At 44.2% G+C, this 20,334-nt stretch overlaps 1 protein-coding gene across 1 annotated transcript; it reads right to left on the bottom strand.

Annotated features, from left to right (window-relative positions):
- Positions 1-1,857: 1,857 nt before the first annotated feature.
- On the bottom strand, positions 1,858-7,296 carry LOC149455936 (protein kinase C delta type-like). Its single transcript, XM_089685719.1, has 6 exons — positions 7,064-7,296; positions 6,535-6,707; positions 4,544-4,682; positions 3,449-3,631; positions 2,918-3,049; positions 1,858-2,022 (listed from the first exon to the last, which is right to left on the bottom strand). The coding sequence occupies exons 1-6, from the start codon at positions 7,184-7,186 to the stop codon at positions 1,858-1,860; spliced, it is 915 nt and encodes a 304-aa protein (XP_089541845.1). The 5' UTR covers positions 7,187-7,296.
- Positions 7,297-20,334: the final 13,038 nt, after the last annotated feature.

The raw sequence follows: 20,334 nt of genomic DNA, 5'->3' as shown, positions 1-20,334 counted from the left end.
GACACCAATGATGGGGCACTATTATTCCCACTGACACCAATGATGGGACACTATTCCTCCCACTGACACCAATGTTGGGACACTATCCCCTTCCCCCACTGACACCAATGACGGGGCACTATCCCCCCCACACACACACTGACACCAACGATGGGGCACTATTCCTCCCCCTACTGACACCAATGATGGGGCACTATTCCTCCCCCCACTGACACCAATGATGGGACACGTTTCTTCCCAATGACACCAATGATGGGGCACATTTCTTCCCACTGACACCAATGATGGGGCACGTTTTTTCCCACTGACACCAATGATGGGGCACTATTTCGCTCCATAAGACACACTTGGGGGGAAATGTCTGTGCGTCTTATGGAGCGGCCGGCCCAGTATTCCCGCCGCCATTGTATGTCTGCAGTCTTTGGTCATTTCATGTACTATGGCCGCAGTCTCTGGTCATCTCCTGTACTGTGTCCGCATTTGTTCATAGTTTTTTTGTTTTTTTTTAAACTATAGTCCGGCCCTCCAACGGGGGACAGTGAACTGGCCCCCTGTTTAAAAAGTTTGAGGACCCCTGGTCTAAACGGTAGTACTAACTAGAACACCGCACTTCCCTCTTCTCTCTCCCTCTCTCCTTCTCTCTCTCTTCTCTCTCTCTCTTCTCTCTCTCTCTCTCCCTCTCTCTCTCCTCCCTCTCCTCTCTCTCTCTCTCTCTCTCTCTCTCTCTCCTCCCTCCTTCTCTCTCCTCCCTCCTTCTCTCTCCTCCCTCCTTCTCTCTCCTCCCTCCCTCTCTCTCCTCCCTCCCTCTCTCTCCTCCCTCCCTCTCTCTCCTCCCTCCCTCCCTCTCTCTCCTCCCTCCCTCCCTCTCTCTCCTCCCTCCCTCCCTCTATCTCCTCCCTCCATCTCCTCCCTCCCTCCATCTCCTCCCTCCCTCTCTCTCCTCCCTCCCTCCCTCTATCTCCTCCCTCTCTCTCCTCCCTCCCCCCCTCTCTCTCCTCCCTCCCCCCCTCTCTCTCCTCTCTCCTCCCTCCCCCTCTCTCTCCTCCCTCCCCCTCTCTCTCCTCCCTCCCCCCCTCTCTCCTCCCTCCCTCTCTCCTCCCTCCCTCCCTCTCTTTCCTCCCTCCCTCCCTCTCTCTCTTCTCCTCCCTCCCTCCCTCTCTCTCCCCCCCCTCTCTCTCTCCCCCTCTCTCTCCCCCCTCCCCCCTCTCTCTCTCCTCCCTCCCCCCTCTCTCTCTCCTCCCTCCCCCCTCTCTCTCTCCTCCCTCCCCCTCTCTCTCTCCTTCCTCCCCCTCTCTCTCTCCTCCCTCCCCCTCTCTCTCTCCCCCCCCCTCTCTCTCTCCTCCCCCTCTCTCTCTCTCTCCTCCCTCCCCCTCTTTCTCCTCCCTCCCCCTCTCTCTCTCTCCTCCCTCCCCCTCTCTCGCTCCCCTCCCTCCCCCTCTCTCTCCTCCCCCCCTCTCTCTCTCCTCCCCCCCCTCTCTCTCCTCCCTCCCCCTCTCTCTCTCCCCTTCCTCCCCCCCTCTCTCTCCTCCCTCCCCCCTCTCTCTCTCCTCCCTCCCCCCTCTCTCTCTCCTCCCTCCCCCCTCTCTCTCTCCTCCCTCCCCCCTCTCTCTCTCCTCCCTCCCTCCCTCTCTCTCTCTCCTCCCTTCCTCTCTCTCTCCTCTATCCCTCTCTCCCCCTCTCCTTCTCCCCCTCTCTCTCTCCTCCCCCCTCTCTCTCTCTCTCCTCCCCCCTCTCTCTCTCCTCCTCCCTCTCTCTTTCTCTTTCTCCCTCTCTCTTTCTCCCTCTCTCTTTCTCTTTCTCCCTCTCTCTTCCCCCTCTCTCTTCCCTTTCTTTCTCTACAACCTGGTGTGTATGGCTTCATTTCATCTTCATCATGGCTCGCCATTCGTCACTGATAAAAGAAAAGCCATTAAAAAGTTTTTGTTCCTCCTCTGAAATAGGTGCATAACATTCTCCATTCTTGTCCATGTCATTCATCAGGTCTTCCAGCTTTATCTTCTGTCTTGTCATGTCTCTGAAACCCTGTAAAAGAGAAAGCAATGAAACCCACTGTTGGCAGAAATGCCTCCTGACTTCTGGGAACAATTTCCCCCTGTATGTATCCAAGTCCCTAGGACTGTGAGATATTCTCAGTCACCACTATGCATAAGCAAGGATATGGATTTTCCACTATTAGAATTGTACAAACTCGCTTCTAAAAGTTTTATATGCGTCCCCTTATTTCACTTTCTGCCTGTTGCTATCCTCTTCTTCCCCCCCCCCCATCTTCTTCCCTTTCCAGAGAGTTCCCTTTACTTCCCATCCCATAGTCAAACGGGAAGTTAAAGGAAATCCCTGCAAGTGAAGGGAATCCCTTGGGGACCCCCAGGTCACCAGAACCAGGGTCCCCTTGGAAGATTCCCCTATATTACTTTTCTGGGGATCACCCATAATTTTGGGTTCTCTTTACTTTCACTTTCAATGTTAATAGTAAGCAGGACAGACAATCTCTTTAACGGGTGAATCTCTTTAACGGGTGCAGACAGCAATAAAAACTGTCAAGGGTTCTAACTCTCTCCACTCTATCCAAAACTAAAAAAAAGTTTGCCTTTAGTCTTACTAAGGTGTAATTCCAGGCTATATATGCTATATATAGGATATGTATATACTTTTTTTTTTTCTTCAAGCCATTTGCTTAATCTGGCTCCCCTGTGTCAGCCAGCGGCAGCTGCAAGGGAGAGGAGTGAGCACTAACAAAGGTTGGGCCATATGAACCTATGGTTGATGTTACCAGTCCCAGGCATTCCAGCCATTGTCGGAGCTCTTTCCTCTCCTTTTCAGACGCTGCTGGCTGACACAAGAAAGACGGGTCACCTGACCTTACTGGAGCAGCTTGGAAATAGGTAAGTATGTACATCGTCTTTTTTTTTTAACTTACCTTCCGACATATGAAAAAAGGAGGGCGTGCCTCCCCCGCTTCCACTTTTTTCCAGTTTATACCATTGAAAAATGGGTGATCTTGTATGTTGGCAACATGTTCTTTGCACTTTTCTGGATCTTTGCACAGGAGCTGTAGGGGAACAAAATAGAAAAACATAAGATGACAGTTATGGCACAAAATTGATCAAAAGCAGCTTCCACTCTCCACACATCACTAGAAATACTCCACACGGTGCTGGCAATTTATATCTTAGCAATAAAAAGCAAAGCATAGTGTGGAGTCTGCGATGTGTTCTGTGCATAATGCTGCAAAGAAAGCTTGGTCATAGGTGAAGAGTAATGTCATGTGACAGGTTTCTACCACCACCTTGCACACTCTTTGTTACAATTATTAGAATGAATGGGGCTTCACTTTTTTCAGAGTCCCAAAGCAAATGAAGTTCAAACCGCATTTATAAAGCACACTGGCTCCTTGGATGAGCCTAAATGTCTATTTTCCCAGTCCCGCTGGGACTGTGTCATTACGTACTTTTTCCAGAAAATCCTTGAAGTCGGGGTCAGTGGGGGCCCGGAAGAATGGCACACCATGTATTATTATACTTGGATCGCCGAAACGGCCATGGAAGGGATACTCATTAAAGGCAGCCTCAAATAGTAAAATCCCCAACGCAAAGTAATCCGCAGCTCCATTATATGGCAATTTGGAAAGCCTCTGTGGGGAAAATCAGAGAGCGATTAGGATCAGATTGACAAAGCAGACTGGAAAGCAGAAGCATCATTTTGAACAAGGCTCCACCCAGACATTTCATTTTTAAATGTATAAATTCGTTATTTTAGCAGCATCCGACCTCTATGTATAGCACAGACAAACTAGCCTTTGCACACCATCCAGTTTCACTGTCTGTACACACAGAGCTACAAGGAAAATTCGCTGCCCCTTGCCAAACTAACAAAACTGATTTTTATCCTGACAGATTTTTAAAAAGACTGATATCAGGGATACATACTATATGAATATCAAATAATCCTCAGCAAAGAGATGGGACCCCCAGGGCTGGACCCAATCGAATGTGAGATTTCTACAGTCCAATTAGAGCAGTTATTTCCTTTCCTTATATGTCCCCTAGTTATTGGCACATTAAAGAGAATCTGTCATCATGGAATAAACCTGTCCTAGCTGAAACTTCTTTTCAGTGCTGAAGGCTGTGATTGTTCAACCTCCAAAAGTGATGCTAGCTCCTGGGCAGGCCACAACATCAGGGCAGGCCACATATAGGGACTTGCCAGCTATGGAACTAGCACTGCTGCTGGGAGTCAGTGGCTTTCTTTAGTGCCAGATTAGACTCTCAGCTGAAACTGGTAAAGACCAAGCTGATAGGTTCTCTTTGTTCTGGTCAGTAATTGTCCTATGTATATAGGTTCTCTATCATCTAGGCCTAATCTGGTGGATATTTGCTCATTATGTTCTATTTAATTCAGGCTTATTTTGGTCTATAATGTCTCTGTGCATACAGGTTCTCTTTAATTCTGGACAGGCCTAATCTGGTATTTTGGTGCCATGTGTATACAGGTTTCTACAGGACTAATATGATAGATAAAAGTAGATTAATGTTCCTTAACTTACTTCTGGAGATGCATTTAGGGCGTATCCAAGGTTTTCTGTCACCATGTTGGATCCAAACACATTGGTTGCTGACACACCGTAGTCGGCAATTTTTACATGACTGGTGCTTTCTACAAGAATGTTATCAATCTTCAGGTCTCTGTAGAGAAAAAAAAATGTTAGGTCTGCAGTTCAGACAATTATCCCCCCTTATAACCCATGTATTATTATACAGGATTTATATAGCGCCAACAGTTAGCTCAGCACTTTACAATATAACGGGAGACAGTACAGCAACAATACAGTTCAATACAAGAGGGATAGGAGGGCTCTGATCCTTGGAGCTTACAATCTAGGAGATATATCCCAAAATTACTCATCAATAGAAAGATGAACAATCACAAAGCTCCCTTTTCTAGCACTGCCCATACACATCATGATACAATCCAGGAAACAGTTGTATCTTTGTTGAACTAATTGCAGTAAATGAGCTGTACTGTCAACCACTTGCCTACCACCATACAGACTACTATTGGGCTGTTTATAAACAACGCCTTCTGGGTATCTGGTATGTCCTCTGATCACTGTGTACTGAGCCATCCTTGAACCCTCAGTACACAGACACAGTGTACAGAGCTGATCTGAATGGCTCAGCACATTGTGATTAATGTCCTATCACAGTGATTACAAAGCTTGTCCATTCCCTTTCTCTTACTGAAGGGGAGGAATTGTGATCACTTATGAATGGGGAATAAATGGATCTGCTGAACCATTCATTCATTTTCAATGACAATGGAATTTTTTTTTAACCCTTTCATCCACTCTTGTATGTCAGATTTCCAGTTAGTATTTCTAGGTGATCTGTATAGTAACCTTTCACCTCCTTTATCCAGCACATGCATGTGTGCATTAACCCCCTTATCTCCATCCCCCCATTGTATGTATCATGTACACTAACCCCTTTACTTTCTCCCTTCCCTGTGCATTTTAGCCTTGCTTCTTATCTGTGCGGCTGCGTGATGTGTGTAGGGCAGCCCATTCGTTTCCATGAGCTGCCCTACCTGTGAAAAACGCAGGGAACATTTCTGACCCTTTTTTAAAATCGTGCTGCAGTGAGCCCCACGGTGCCATGCGGTTGTTGATGTGTTGGAGTTCCATGACTCATCTTGCTGACAGCAGATGAGTCATGGTTGTTAAGAATGTGGTAGGCACCCTCTCCTTAACAACCAGCTATTCCAAATGAAACTAAACTAATGGTGAAGATATGAAACTAATTGCAAAAATGAATCTGTTCAATTAAAATAACAAATGCATCTGAAGCAAATTCTTCAATTTGCGAATGTATCCGAAACAAAATGAAAATTTGCAACATGCCCAAGTCATAAATCATAAAGCTCCATGTTTTAACCACCTCAATGCCAACATTTTTTTTTTTCGGTAAAATGTTGTGGCAAAAAATGATCAACTTTTTCAAAAAGGGTCATTTTGAGAGTTTCCATACTGTTCTGGCATTTTATTTTAAAAGAAGGTAAGGGAAGGGTTTTTTTTTTTGTTGTTTTTTTGAATTTTTGGTCTTTTTCTTTTTATATAGAAAAAATAAATTAGCAGTTTTTAAATACCACCCAACAAAAGTTTGACCTGTCTCAAAGAATGATATAACCAAGTCAATGTTTGTCAAAGTATCACAGCACTGAAAAATCACCTGGTAATGAAGGGGATTACATGCTGGTACTCTAGTGGTTAAATATTTGTTTACATCAGGATTGAGAAGTTCGTTCCTGTGGAAAATCCAATCAAATCCAACCAAATTGTCCAGCAACTGTCCATTTATACTAATATAAATGGCCAGGCGAAGGGCAGCCATAGACATTGGATGAAGGAAGATGAATGGGAAAGTGTACGCTCACCATTGTCCTTTCCACAAACTGGCTTTGATAGCAGTTTTGTTGTTGAGGTGGAGGGAGGGGAGCAGGGAATTGTAAAATGATTTAAGAATGTATTAAAGTAATTACCTGTGCACTACTCCTCTGGAATGCAGGTGCTTCAGACCACACAGGAGCTCCGCGGACAGAATTCTGATCATGGAGAGGTCAGCTGGCTTCAAGTTGTTTGCTATGCCCAAGGTTTCAAATGCGTCATACACATCTCCTCCTCTCAGATAGTCCATAACATAGAATAAGTAATCCTGGGGAAAGGAATACAGACAGGTTAGCGAAGTTAATTTCAGTTAAAAGGTCCAAATGAAAATAACATGTTATAATTTTCTACCAAAACACACTGCATGATACTATTATATAATTTGATATAGCATCTCACTTTCAGGCAGTTGTAAATACTGGATGGTTGCGTGCATAAAGCATACACATAAACTTATAAGCATTGTACATTTCTTGGTAGCTTGTTTCTGGTGTCTTCTACATCTGCTTAATCTCATCCAGTTATCATCAAGCAATGTTTGTGCTCCTATATGTTACATTTATATATATATACGCTATTCATGGGATAGTTTTGTCTATTTAACTTTTCAAAAATTAGACTTACCTCTGTCTGAAAGGCAGCATAGGCATGGCTGCAGAAAGGACTGCCCTCTGCCATCTCCAGGGCTTGGCGTTCATTGAGGACTGTGTCTGGGTTGTCATCAATTGGATTCCTCTTGTGGACCATCTTCACGGCCACCAGTCTTCCGCTGTCACGGTGTGTTGCCAGCACCACCTGTAGGAGAGAAACAGTTAGTACATCATTTTTTCCATGTGCTCTATATATAACATCATTGCTGGACCTTCCTCATGTTCAATGCTTAATTATTATTATTATACAGGATTTATATGGCGCCAACAGTTTGCGTAGCGCTTTACAATATAAGGGAGACAGTACAATTACAATACATTTCAGTACAGAAGGAAAGTGAGGGCTCTTTCTTTTCCCCCTTCTTCTGACCTGTTGGTTTTGCCATCTGCAGAAATATGACCAACTGCCATTTGTGTCCTGTATACACAGACAGCCTCCGTCCTCCTTATTCACCCCACCAGGCTGATTCTTAAGCGTTGTAACCCAGAGCAACCAATCAGAATTCACTCTGCAGAAGTCAGACAAGGTGCATTTCTGACTGGTTGCTGCACTGGCAGGCATAATCTGACACTCTACATTCAAATTTTCCCGCACTGCATGATCGCTCCCTCCGATGTCCCTACCCTTCACTGCCTAGCCGGTTGCAGCTGTCTAAATTCGTCCCATATAGTGCAGATCCAGGAGTCCTGCATTATAGGGGGACAAGGGTGTACAATCCTTGCTCAGTACTTAATTCCCCTCCATCCCCAACAGACCTGGCTGAGTGTGCATGTTTATTCTGCACATGGTGTACAGTCTTCAGTGAGGATGGTCATCTTGTGTCCCCCAGTGTTTAGTGTCCCCTTAGCAGTTATCTTTTAATCACTTACCTTCCCATAGCCTCCATCTCCAAGTATCTTGTGGAAGATGAAGTCCTCTGGACCCAGGAAAGTCTTTTCACATTGTTCACTTTCTATGCTGTGGATCGTCGTCGTTCCGGTAACTCCTAGAGAAAGAAAGACATTTAATTTATTACCCCGTCACCATACAAATCATGTTGCTGTACTTATGCTGTTGCTGTACTTAAGTACTTATGTACTTATACAACAGACAAAAATCGCTTACTCCGGCTATAACTGATAATTCTGTTTTGCATTTAATCAGTTAAACAGATATCAAATCAATAACTAATTCTGCTGCCAACGGGAATCCAAAGTCTATTCAAACAGCGCCCGTCCCTGGTATACTTGGCATTTGACTGCCATCTCACCACTCTTCATGCCATGATTATAAATAAATAAAACACTCTTATTCAGAGAGTTACTGCCAGGGCGGGTAGAAATACTGTACAGAGCAGGAAGCTATTATACCTGTCAAAAGCAAGGGAGGGGTTATAACACAAACGTCCCTTTCCCAGTGACACCAACTCCCCTAATTTTTTATCCTGGTGTCATAAGGACAGGAAGCAAGGGGAAAGCTCCTCATTGGAACACAGAGCAATAAAATACAGATGGGTTCTCACCCCTGTCTGCTCTCTCCAAAAAAATAAACTTTTTTGTCCATTAACGGTCACAGGAATCCTTTCACCTGAAGGTTCCCTTTCTGTATTTATCATCATGCTCTCGATACTGCTTTACAACAGAGGCATGCTGGGAGTGGGAGGGGTTAACCTTGGCTGGCCTATAGTTTGCCGTTTGACAGTGTCCTATCCATCTTTAGGCCGCAGTATAAAACAACTGTATACAGGTGTTAATGCTACTGACAGCCTGTATCATGTATGTCAAGTTTTATTTTGGCCAGAGTTACACTTTAACATTTCTAAATCCTCCCTATAACAAAGTAAATCTCTGCTGTTTGAATTCAGTTCTACTCTAATGTTGGAGTTGATGCAGAAATACCTTCCCCTCCCCCTTATGAAAATCCATAATATTTACCTCCATCTGTTCTTCCTTTCTTGGTCACAGGACACTCACATTCAGGCTCTTCATCAGATTTCCTCTTCTTGCCTCTCTGTCCTGTTTCTGTAGCGCTGTCATATCTGCGCTGGTTCCTCGCCGTCTCGCCATCTTCCTCTGAAGAGCCGTGTAGTGTCTCTCTAGCAGTATACAGTAATATCTGCTCGGCTTATCCTGATTCTGAGCATCTTCCTCTGAAGAGCTCTGTAATGTCTCTCTAGCAGTATAATATCTGCTGTGGTCCCTCGCCGTCTCGCCATCTTCCTCTGAAGAGCTCTGTACTGCCCTTTTCTTGGTCACAGGACTGTCACAGTCAGGCTCTTCATCAGATTTCCTCTTCTTTCCTCTCTGTTCTACAGAGCTCTGTCCTGTCTCTGTAGCGTGGTCATATTTGCTCTGCTTTCTCTGATCCTTGTCATGTTCCTCTGAAGAGCTGCAAGGCGTCCTTCTTTTCTTGGTCACAGGACTCTCACAGTCAGGCTTGAAAGGTTGTCGCTAGCCCCTGGCTATCTGTCTTTTCAGTCTGTTTCAGGTACGGACGCGTCCGGAGGATTAACTTCACCATCAGAAACAACAGACATACACACAGTGATAGGTGAAATCAATCTCTCAAGTTTATTAGCGGGAAGGAAATTTATATAACAGAAAAAAGAAAGGTGGGGGGCACAGAGTATAAAAAAACTGAGTTGTCAGTAATTGATTGGCTGAATACAAATAAGACAACATTGACGTCAGTTCTGAAAAGTGATGAGAAGTGGAGTTTCACTTTCCCAGGCATAAAGAAAATTTATACATCGTTTTAAAACACTTATCTACTACATACAATAGAATCTTGCTAGATACTTGTCAAGGCTATAAACATGACTCTTCTCAGACCTTGAAATCAGTTACAAGTATCCAACAATTATTTTCCCATGGGACAGAAGTATTTGACTTTTAATTATATCATAACAGAAACAGGTGTTGTTAGTATAAAGAAATAATTGGATACTATCTCCTCCTCTACCAAGGCTAAGCTAAGATAAGAAATAGAAGAATATTGTGAGTACAGTTCTGTAACACATAACTGACACAGCATATTTTCATTAACTCATTCTGGGTATAATACAAAACAATTAATCAACATGTTAGTACAAAATATAGAATGGAGTGGGGGGGGAAACAAAATGACAGACCTAAAAGACATACATTTCCCTTCAATCCCTTCTTAAATCATTATTTACATATATATATATATATATATATATATATATATATATATATATATATATGATTTCTATTCCCCCTTATACAACATGGTTCTTTTTCTGCTTCTTTTTGTATTTGGCTAGATAACTGTGGTACTCTTTTAGGTTTTGGGTTCAGTGGGACAGTTTGTTCTTAGATCTCTTCTGCATACATAGTCATACCTATACCTTTGTTCATAAGCTTCTTAATGCACAGGAGGATGCAGCAAACCACAAAACCTATAGTAATATAATCAGGATAATAATAGCAAGCTGCACTAGTATCTGTTTCCAGCTAGTGAACCATCCAAAATACTGATCCCAAAAATTGTCTAAGCCGGAGTTCTTCTTAAACTCTATACAAGTCTTCGAGTTTCTTTATAGCTAATATGACTTTGCCATTTGGGCCTGTGTTGTCTAGGATGTAAATGCAACAAATATCTACCGTGTCTATGTATTTTGCATGTATCATCCTTCTCAGCTAGAATCATATCTAGGGCCATCCTGTTCTAGAGTGTCATTTGTGGAGTGGCTTCTAATTGTTCAGCAGTTCCCTTGAGGGCATCCCTAGTATCATTAACAAATCTTTGTTGATTGTAATAAATATAATTTATCCAATTAACATTCTTGTTTACGGTAACAATGAAAAATATAGACTCAAATCCAGTTGCTGCTTGGTCTTTTGGCCTTGAATTTATCTGGAACCCCTCTTGGTACCCCTATGGCATCTATATATACATGGCTAACAGCACGTGCAGTATGATACATATTACACAACCAGAGTAAGTGGGAGTTATGGGAACATTGTACAATTTGGCAGTAATCAATAATGAAGGTGGCAACCTCAGTATTTGATAAATTATACCACAATATGGTGTGGCCTGAGTCCTGTGTTATCACCACTTCACCATGGCTAGGTGCCAACAAAATCAGTATAATCAGGAGAAAGTGGCAGAACCATGGCTTAAAATTGGGGAAGCAGTTCATCTTCAGGGTCAGGGTTTTCTACCCCCGTTAGTACCTCCTTTCCTTTTTCCCATGGGTCTGGTCCTGGGCATTTCTCGACCAGCTTCGCTCTGGAAGTATGGATCCAAGTGGGACTATGTTCAGTGAGGACTGCTGTTCTGATTACTGCTACGACCGTAGTTTCTGGTCCATAGGCAAATTCCTGTTGTTTCTTGTTTCTCATCAGCTTTTTCACCACAATACGATCTCCGGCCTGGAACGGGTGGTTATTTTCCTGTGAAAAAGACGGAAACTTGCGGATAACATCGTTCTCTTTTTGTGGGGTACATTTCTGGCCATCGGGAAAACACATCTGTGACCACACAAGCTGGTTGTTGTCCTCCCTTTGGTTGGGGTATGTGTGTAAAGTTAATTTGAAGATGTGTAAAAGGTGTTGTGGGGTAAGGCAGGTGTTGATGCATGGCTTTATTTGGGTTACTCCTGACATGTAATGCATCTTTTCATATAATCTTGTAGTAACGCCGCCATTCCTGTGATATAAAAATCTTTTTGGAATTGTTTTAGGGTTGCCTTCCATCCTATATGTCCTATCCCATGGTATTGTGCAATGTATATCGGGGTGCTACACCGTGGGATGCATGGTTTCCCCTCTTTGCAGATTAATCCAGTCTTTGGATTCTTCTGTAAAATAGGGTAGCACCAGTCTTCGAGCTCCTTTGTGGAAGCTGACTGCTGCAAAGTTGTGATCAATTGGGAATCATCTGGGAAGATGGGGCATAAAGTGGGCATCTGCAGTAAAGCAAGTTGTTGTTGAGCTACCTTTTTTTGCTTCATAATCTGCTAAAGCGTTACCTTTTGTTATATCATCGTCCCCTTTGGTATGTGCTCTGCAGTGTATGACAGCAAGTTCCTTGGGAAGTGTGAGAGCCTTGAGCAAATTGGCTATTAATTGGGAATGGGCAATCTTTTTCCCATCAGCTCTTATGTAGCCTCTGAGAAACTATAATACACCATGGTCATATACTGTTCCATAGGCATATTTAGAATCCGTGTAAATAGTGACAGACTGATCTTTGTACAGTTCACATGCTCTAGTGAAAACAATCAATTCAGCAGCCTGGGCTGATAGAAAAGGGATTGGTTTTACTTCTATAACGGTGTTAGGGAGTTTAACTACAGTATAGCTGGCATGATAAATGTTGTCATTTGGCCTAGTGCAGGAGCCATCTATGAAAACAACATCAGCCTTTGGGATTGGAATCTCTGATAAATCTAGTCTGGGTGAAATATTAGCCTCAATGGATTTGAGGCAGTCATGAGCGGTCCTAGATCGTTTGACGATTTGATATCCAACAGTGCGTTTAGGATCATTGCTAGACCTGAGTTGTTTGCGCTATACTTGATATGCAACATGGAATTGCTCATCAAGATAACCTCATATCCGCTGAGCCATTGGGAGGACATGTGCTGAGTGTGTATATTTCTTAGTAAAATAGCTACATTATGTGTAGTGTGCAATATCATAGAGTGTCCTAAGATGAATGACATAGACATCTCCACAGTCATAACGTAAAATGCCAACACTTTGAGACACGCAGGCATGCCTTGGACCTGAACTGGCACCATTTTTGAGAAAAAAGCTACAGGGTGAAGTCTGCCTCCGTGCTCTTGGGCGAGTACATCAGCTATGGTCTTACAATTGTCCCTTGCATACACATGAAACATTTTTACATAGTCAGGAAGGTCAAGGCCTGGGGCAGTTACTATTGCATTTTTTAAATACACATATGCATCAACCATATCATCTGACCACTTAACAATTTCTGGCATTTCCTGGGTTGTGACTTGTCATAATAGGAACAGTCCGGTATCCACTGGCGGCAGTAACCAATGGCTCCAAGAAAGGAGAGCATGTCTTTCTTGGTTTGTGGGTGGGTAAGTTTCAGGAGAGCCACAGCTCTCTTTGGACTGACTTTCCTTTCCCCCTTTTATAAGCACAAAACCCAGATATTTAACACTTATTTTACACCATTGTAGTTTTTTCTTTGACACTTTGTGTCCACCTTCAAAAAGACATTTCAACAAACTCTCTCCATCCCTCAGGTCGGCCCCCTTAGTGAGACTGCAGAGGCAGATGATATCCACGTACTGCAGCAGGACTGACCCATAGTCCGGTGTCCACCCCCTCAGAGTGGCCTGGAGAACAGTTGCGTAGACTACAGAAGAATCTACACAAACCCCAAGGCATTAAACAGAAAGCAAAAATGGGCTGTGTCTCTGCGTCAACAAGGACGCTAAAAAATGCATTTGCTAAATCAATTACTGAAAAACATTCAGCATCAGACGGTATGGCTGTAAAAAAAATGGACTGTCAAGCACCAACAGAACAATGTTTTGTAACACAGTCAATGTCCTCTATTTCCAAACATTTAATTATTAATGTGTCTCCTACAGTGAAAAATGGATATTGCTTGGTTTGTGTCGCCACCTTGTGTCTGGTTCTACCTGCCCATCTGGGACTGAAAATTTGACCTATTCCTGCTTTATTTGCCAAGTCTACTCATGGGGACCCTGATATCTCTTTTAATCCTTCATCAAAAAAAGTTCCCTCATCCTGTGTGGAATCAGGAATTCGCTGCTGTATCCCTGGGGATTCCTTGGGTGGGGGTTCAGGTTGGTCTTCCACCGCGTCCTAGACTGGGACGGGGGATGGGGCTGTGGGTTGGATTTGCTGCACTAGCTGAAAGGAAAGATTCACGTCCTCTTTGGAGAAGGAGGGATATATTCTGACAGTACGGAACGGGTCTAGTGACACATGACCACTTTTCACTCTCAACAAAAGATAGACAATAAGAACTTAAATATTGACTATTTCAATGACTTCGACCTGTTCATTTACCAACCGGGTTCACTTATTTTCATAAACAAATTATCTTATACTCTATGCATTTGATAATAGAAGCAAAGAAAACAAAGTTGGTTACCCTCAACAGACTAGTTAAGACTCTGTAATTTACCTAGACCCTGTCTAGGTATTTGCAATGTAGACCCCGTCTACATAAATCACCTTTCCTTATCTGAGTCTCCCGGAGACTCAATGAAGTATTCCCAGAATACTCCTGTCAGTTCAGAGATCGAGAGTTTAGTCACAGCCCACAGACAGCCAGAGAGACAGACAGATTTTGTTTATCTTACCGGGTGACCGCAAACGGGTTGACCTCCCAATCTCGGTGGGACCTCCAATTGAAAGGTTGTCGCAAGCCCCTGGCTATCTATTTTTTTAGTCTGTTTCAGGTACGGACGCGTCCGGAGGATTAACTTCACCATCAGAAACAACAGACATACACACAGTGATAGGTGAAATCAATCTCTCAAGTTTATTAGCGGGAAGGAAATTAATATAACAGAGAAAAGAAAGGTGGGGGGCACAGAGTATCAAAAAACTGAGTTGTCAGTAATTGATTGGCTGAATACAAATAAGACAACATTGACATCAATTCTGAAAAGTGATGAGAAGTGGAGTTTCACTTTCCCAGGAATAAAGAAAATTTATACATTGTTTTAAAACGCTTATCTACTACATACAATAGAATCTTGCTAGATACTTGTCAAGGCTATAAACATGACTCTTCTCAGACCTTGAAATCAGTTACAAGTATCCAACAATTATTTTCCCATGGGACAGAAGTATTTGACTTTTAATTATATCATAACAGAAACCGGTGCTGTTAGTATAAAGAAATAATTGGATACTATCTCCTCCTCTACCAAGGCTAAGCTAAGATAAAAAATAGAAGAATATTGTGAGTTCAGTTCTGTAACACATAACTGACACAGCATATTTTCATTAACTCATTCTGGGTATAATACAAAACAATTAATCAACATGTTAGTACAAAATATTGAATGGAGTGGGGGGGGGAAACAAAATGACAGACCTAAAAGACATACATTTCCCTTCAAGGCTCTTCATCAGATTTCCTTTTCCTGCCTTTCTGTTGTGCGGAGCTCTGTACTATCTCTGTAGCGTTGTCATTATTGCTGTGGTTCCATGGAGTCTCACCATAGTCCTCCACACAGGTCTGTGCTACCTCTCTGGTCACATCAAGTACTTCCTCCTCCCTGCTCCGCTTTCTGGTGTTCACATCTGAATATTTAAATGTTGAACAACTGCTGATCTCATCTCGGTTGTGATCTTGCCTAGGTCGTGTCCGGGTGGTTGGAAAAAGAAGCTTCTTCCACCAACGAATTAATCTTGTAATTTTTTTTGTTATATATACAACAGAATGAAATACTCTCTAGCTGTGGAATGAGACGATAAAAACGTGTCTACACTCTGCTGCGGCTAGTGAGAAATGACTGCCTACGCTCTGGAATGTAAAGCTAGCCTTACTGTGTCACAGGCCCCGCCCACTCCACTATGGCTTTGACCCCACCCGCTCCACTGTGACTTTGATCCCTTCCACTCCACCTTGACTTTGGCCCCGCCCCCCTCCACATGTGTTGCCATGGCAACCTTGTTTGCCACAAACAGCTGCATTTCCTCAAGTAGGATTTGCAGCACTTAAAAGAATTCTCCCTGGTGACAGCTATTATGCAAATTAGCAAAACTCAAATTCTGATTTATTACAGAAAATCAGACCGATGTCCACTCTAAGCAGACCCAGAATTAGGAAGTGGCAGAATCAGGTTTCCTTCATTTATAGATCAAGATATAACCTTGTAATAAATATGTCTCATCATGTGTGTCACCAAATATTAGATTTACTTTGTTATCAGATCCTGAATTCATAACTAAACCCTTCCATGTGCCATTCCTGCCAACCTTCTCTGACATATACTGTGGGGTTGTACATTCAAACACTATTCTGCATTATTACAGCTGTGACCTGTTCTGTGGCAGAATGTGTTTTGTAATGTGTGTCCTCCCTCTTAGATTGTAAGCTCTCAGGATCAGGGCCCTCTGATTCCTCTTGTACCAGATTGTATTGTAAGTGTAATGTCTGCCTTCCTTTTGTATAATAATAATGCGTGTTTTTCAGTCAATACATGTATATGGCTCTGACACATTCCATAGCATTGTACAGTCACATATTATAACTAATATAAATGCATATAGCTCTGATATATGCCATAGCATTGTACAACCACACACTATAATCTGGGGCATAGTTAACGGGACCCAAGGCCCCAACCACAGCATTCATCTCTGGTGCAGGTGCAGCATTTCAGTGCTAATAGGCATTCTAGAAATGTTTATTCACAGTGAAGTGTAGTAGGTCACCTCCATCACGTACCTACCTGTTCATTGTGAAAAGGCCAAGACTCTGATAGGTACTCAGTTAGGGAAGCCTACTTCCTATGTCTGGCAGCATGAAGAGAACTCTGTGCTCTGCAGTGGCAGTGTGTGGCTAGACTGGGGTACAGTGCCTGGTAGGCGACGGGCCCCTGGGCTGGAAGGGGACATATTACTGTCCTGTCTATCCTGCAGATGGTAAGATGTATCCAGTGTTGGATGCACGGCCCCAGAAACTCATGGACACACACTCAGCATTGTTCTCTACCCACGCATGCACATTCAGCTCTCTCTTGCAGCTCAGCATTCTGTGAAAGTGATAGATGGCAGACTGCGCATTCATGGGTAGGGGACGTAGCTAAGTGTGTGTTTGGAAGTTTCTGGGTACCTCCTGTCATTAGCAGCACAGAGAAGGGGGGACAATCATATGAGCATCTGAAAAGTGATCATTAATATACAAAACAGAGCACAGCAATGTTAGCCTCTTACTGACCACATAACTCATATATAGTATTCAGTAATAAGGGCGGGCCTTCGTGACCACACACAATGCTCATACACATCCACGACGGCTGACATTTCTGTGCTCTGTGTCAGACAGCCCCTGGTCTCTAGTTATGATTGGGAGTTGGCAGGATGGACTCATCAGTACTCTGGGGAAAAGCCCCTTGGTATGTCTGCATGTGTGGCATCTCACAAAGTGCCTCCTGGGGTGTGTGATGTAGCATGGCAGGAGCCGTTTGTTACACGTTGTGACACATGTGCACTGACATCGGAAAGGGGGGGCTAGGGGGGTCATTTGGTAGAGTACTGACAGAGATTGGCAGTGTGTCGGCACATGTCCAACCTCCAGTGAAGATGGCGGATCTGGAGAAGAGCTGCTAAGGGAGAACTTCTGGTTTAACCAAGACAAGGCTGGACTCCATGGGGTAGGACGTTTTCTGAGATGGATTTTTGGGGGAGGGGTTAGACAGAATGAAGTTCCTGATTAAAGAAAAACATCACCGTAACCCCCCCACAAGACCCTCTGTATGCGCAGACACACCAATTCTCTGCCAGGTTTCAGGGACCCCCAGAGAGCTCCATGGCAGGTGTGTGTATAAGTCAGATCTCCGGCACATGCACACATCCTGCAGGTCTCTGCCAATCCTCTTTCAGAGACCCCCCCCCCCAGCCTGTATGTGAATGTGTGAGATCAGCTGCATCCCGGGGTGTCTACATCACATATCCAACGAGTCTGTTGGTAATGTCCTGTGCATGTGCATGCAGAGACCTTTGCCATGTGTGTGCATGCGTGTTGGCCAGCGATACCATCCATGCCTAGACGAAGATTTAGCAAGTAATGAAAATATTTTTAAAGTTTTTAATTTGTAATTTTTTTTTAATGTGTAAATCTGGCCCATACACTATACAATTTGATTGGATAATCTTTAGATTTACCAAAACTATGTAATAGAGAGAAACCTCTAAACAAGCCATTCAATTGTATCACATCAGGCTGGCCCTTGTACTACATTTGATGGTAGATCTACGGAAGATTGTACAATCAGATTGTGTAGTGTATGGTCACCTTAAGAGGAAGGGGGGAGAAGAGAGGATCTGAGTGCACTTCGTGGAGAGGGAGGTAATTGGGTGAACCGACTCTTTATTATAGGGAAATCTGTTATCACTGTCACAGATCACACACCACCCCGTTCACTGGATACACAGGACACCAGAGATCAAAGGGCGCGTGAGTGAGGGGATACGAGATTTCACCGGATACCGGAGATCACAGGACATACTAAATCTCTGTAACAAAATGGCCTCTGAAATCTCCTATCTGCTCAGTAGTACAGGGCTGTTAAATGTGTTCTCTCCTCCTTCATATGAATTGTTCAGTACAGTCTCCCCCCATTTATGTACACGGCACCCCAACGCACAATTCCAGCACAGCGCAACAATATAGTGAGGTGCGTTGCTGTGTGTGTAAGAACGGTCCATGTTCTATTGCTTGGCAGCGCACCCCAGTACACTTTACTGCATTGTCACACATTACACTTCAATGTATGTCTGCTGGAAGGTACATTGGGGGCCAATAAGAATGCCACCACGTCACTTCGACCAGGTTAGGCCCCATTCACACCTGAGCTACACTGCTGCGGCATGGCATTTCTGGGGGGGTTTGGAGCAGCACAAGCACCTTTTGCATTGCACATTTATCACACAGAAAAATGATGGCAGCTACTTGTGTTTGGGATCTCTTTATGAATTAATAGCACCGCAAGTGCGTTACACATTATTAGAAACCTGGGCAGAAACGCTTGTTAGTCCACATTTCTTCTACACCAAAGTGTGAACGGGGCCCTGTGCTACATTGATGTGCATTGTGCTAAACATCGCTGTACGATGAATGGTCATTCATCAATATAGAGTGATTGGGCCCTTACAGGAGGATCCACCTGATAGTCAACAGAAATCGCCACTAACTCTGAGATAAATAAACACACAGATTTATTGAAATATACAAATCACAGAGGAGTGAGGAAACCCACCTATCCCCCACCACTGTTACCCCCTCCTCCATCACTAACACACCCTCCCCCATCCCCTCAGCTACCCCAGTCTAACTCCCATGTCCCTAATTACCCCAAACTGTTCCCACCCTCATCTACCCCAAATTGGCTCCCCATTTACCCCAAATTGACCCCCCACCCCGATTTATCACCAGACTGCCTCCCACCCCCAAGACACTGACACCTCCTGCAATCAACTTCAGATACTCCACACTGAAGACTTTAGTTTGAGAGACTTGTAATGCTGCCCACACATAAGGGGTTAAAGCTCCTCTTTGGGATCCAGCTTGGTGCTACTCTCCAACTGACCACTGCTTGTATAATTAGACGTAGGGGGCGGGGCTTTTTACTTAGCCAATTGCACCCAGGGGGTGGGGCTCATGGCTCTCGGCTCTCCAGAGGTCTGCAGCTTCTCCGTGTTCTGTCGACGGCGTGTTGGTGGCCAGGCTGAGGGGGGAGGGGCTGTATACTAATATGGGGGCTGTGCTCTGTGATATGGGAGGCTGTGTGGTAATATGGGGGGCTGTACTGTGGGATGTGGGGGGCTGTACTGTTTGATATGGGGGGGCTGTGCTGTGTATGGCAGATGGTGTCCCCATCTTCCCAAATCCTGAAGCTGTGGTTGGTGGGGAGCTATACACAGGTCACAGCAGAAATGATCCCATCACATTTACACCAGACACAGCCCTGGTAGGTGAATGGGATGGGGCCACGGTGGGGTATAATGTAGGTGGTTGTGGTTGGGGCTTCTTAGGACTCTGGCAGGTGACAGGCGGCTGGGAGGAATATGTCCCCTTATCACCATCCTCCTCCTCACCACCTGTTATCATTTTGAGACCCCCGCACTACCACAGCGTACATTACAGGTGATTGCAGGATGTTCCCATTATCCCCATGTTGTGTTTACCAGACAATATTACCTCCAAATGTGACATTGATGTGAATGGGATCATTCCTCCACTACATGGAGTGCGCACAGTCGCAGCGCAGGCTTAATAGGGCTTATTCACACATGCAGCAACCCTTGTGGTTGATGGGGGGAGGGGAGGTAATACGTCTCCTCCTCTCCGCCTGTTATCACCCTGAGACCCCCGCGCTACCACAGCGTACATTACAGGTGATTGCGGTACGCTCCCATTATCCCCATGTTGTGTTTACCAGACAATATTACCTCCAAATGTGACATTGATGTGAATGGGATCATTCCTCCACTACATGGAGTGCGCACAGTCGCAGCGCAGGCTTAATAGGGCTCATTGACACATGC

This window comes from Staurois parvus, unplaced genomic scaffold (genome assembly GCF_062004578.1).
Source record: "Staurois parvus isolate SC_StPar_1 unplaced genomic scaffold, SC_StPar_1.0 ptg000381l, whole genome shotgun sequence".
Taxonomy (NCBI): domain Eukaryota; kingdom Metazoa; phylum Chordata; class Amphibia; order Anura; family Ranidae; genus Staurois; species Staurois parvus.
The sequence above is the reverse complement of the archived record's forward strand: the minus strand, read 5'-3'. Positions and strand labels throughout refer to the sequence as shown.

Coding starts and splice junctions, on each gene's coding strand:
- LOC149455936 (XM_089685719.1), bottom strand. CDS start 7,186: ATGGTCCACAAGAGGAATCCAATTGATGACAACCCAGACACAGTCCTC. Junction 6,708..7,063: donor ATGCTGCCTTTCAGACAGAG/GTAAGTCTAATT, acceptor TCCTTTCCCCAG/GATTACTTATTCTATGTTAT. Junction 2,023..2,917: donor CTTTTTTCATATGTCGGAAG/GTAAGTTAAAAA, acceptor TCTCTTTTACAG/GGTTTCAGAGACATGACAAG.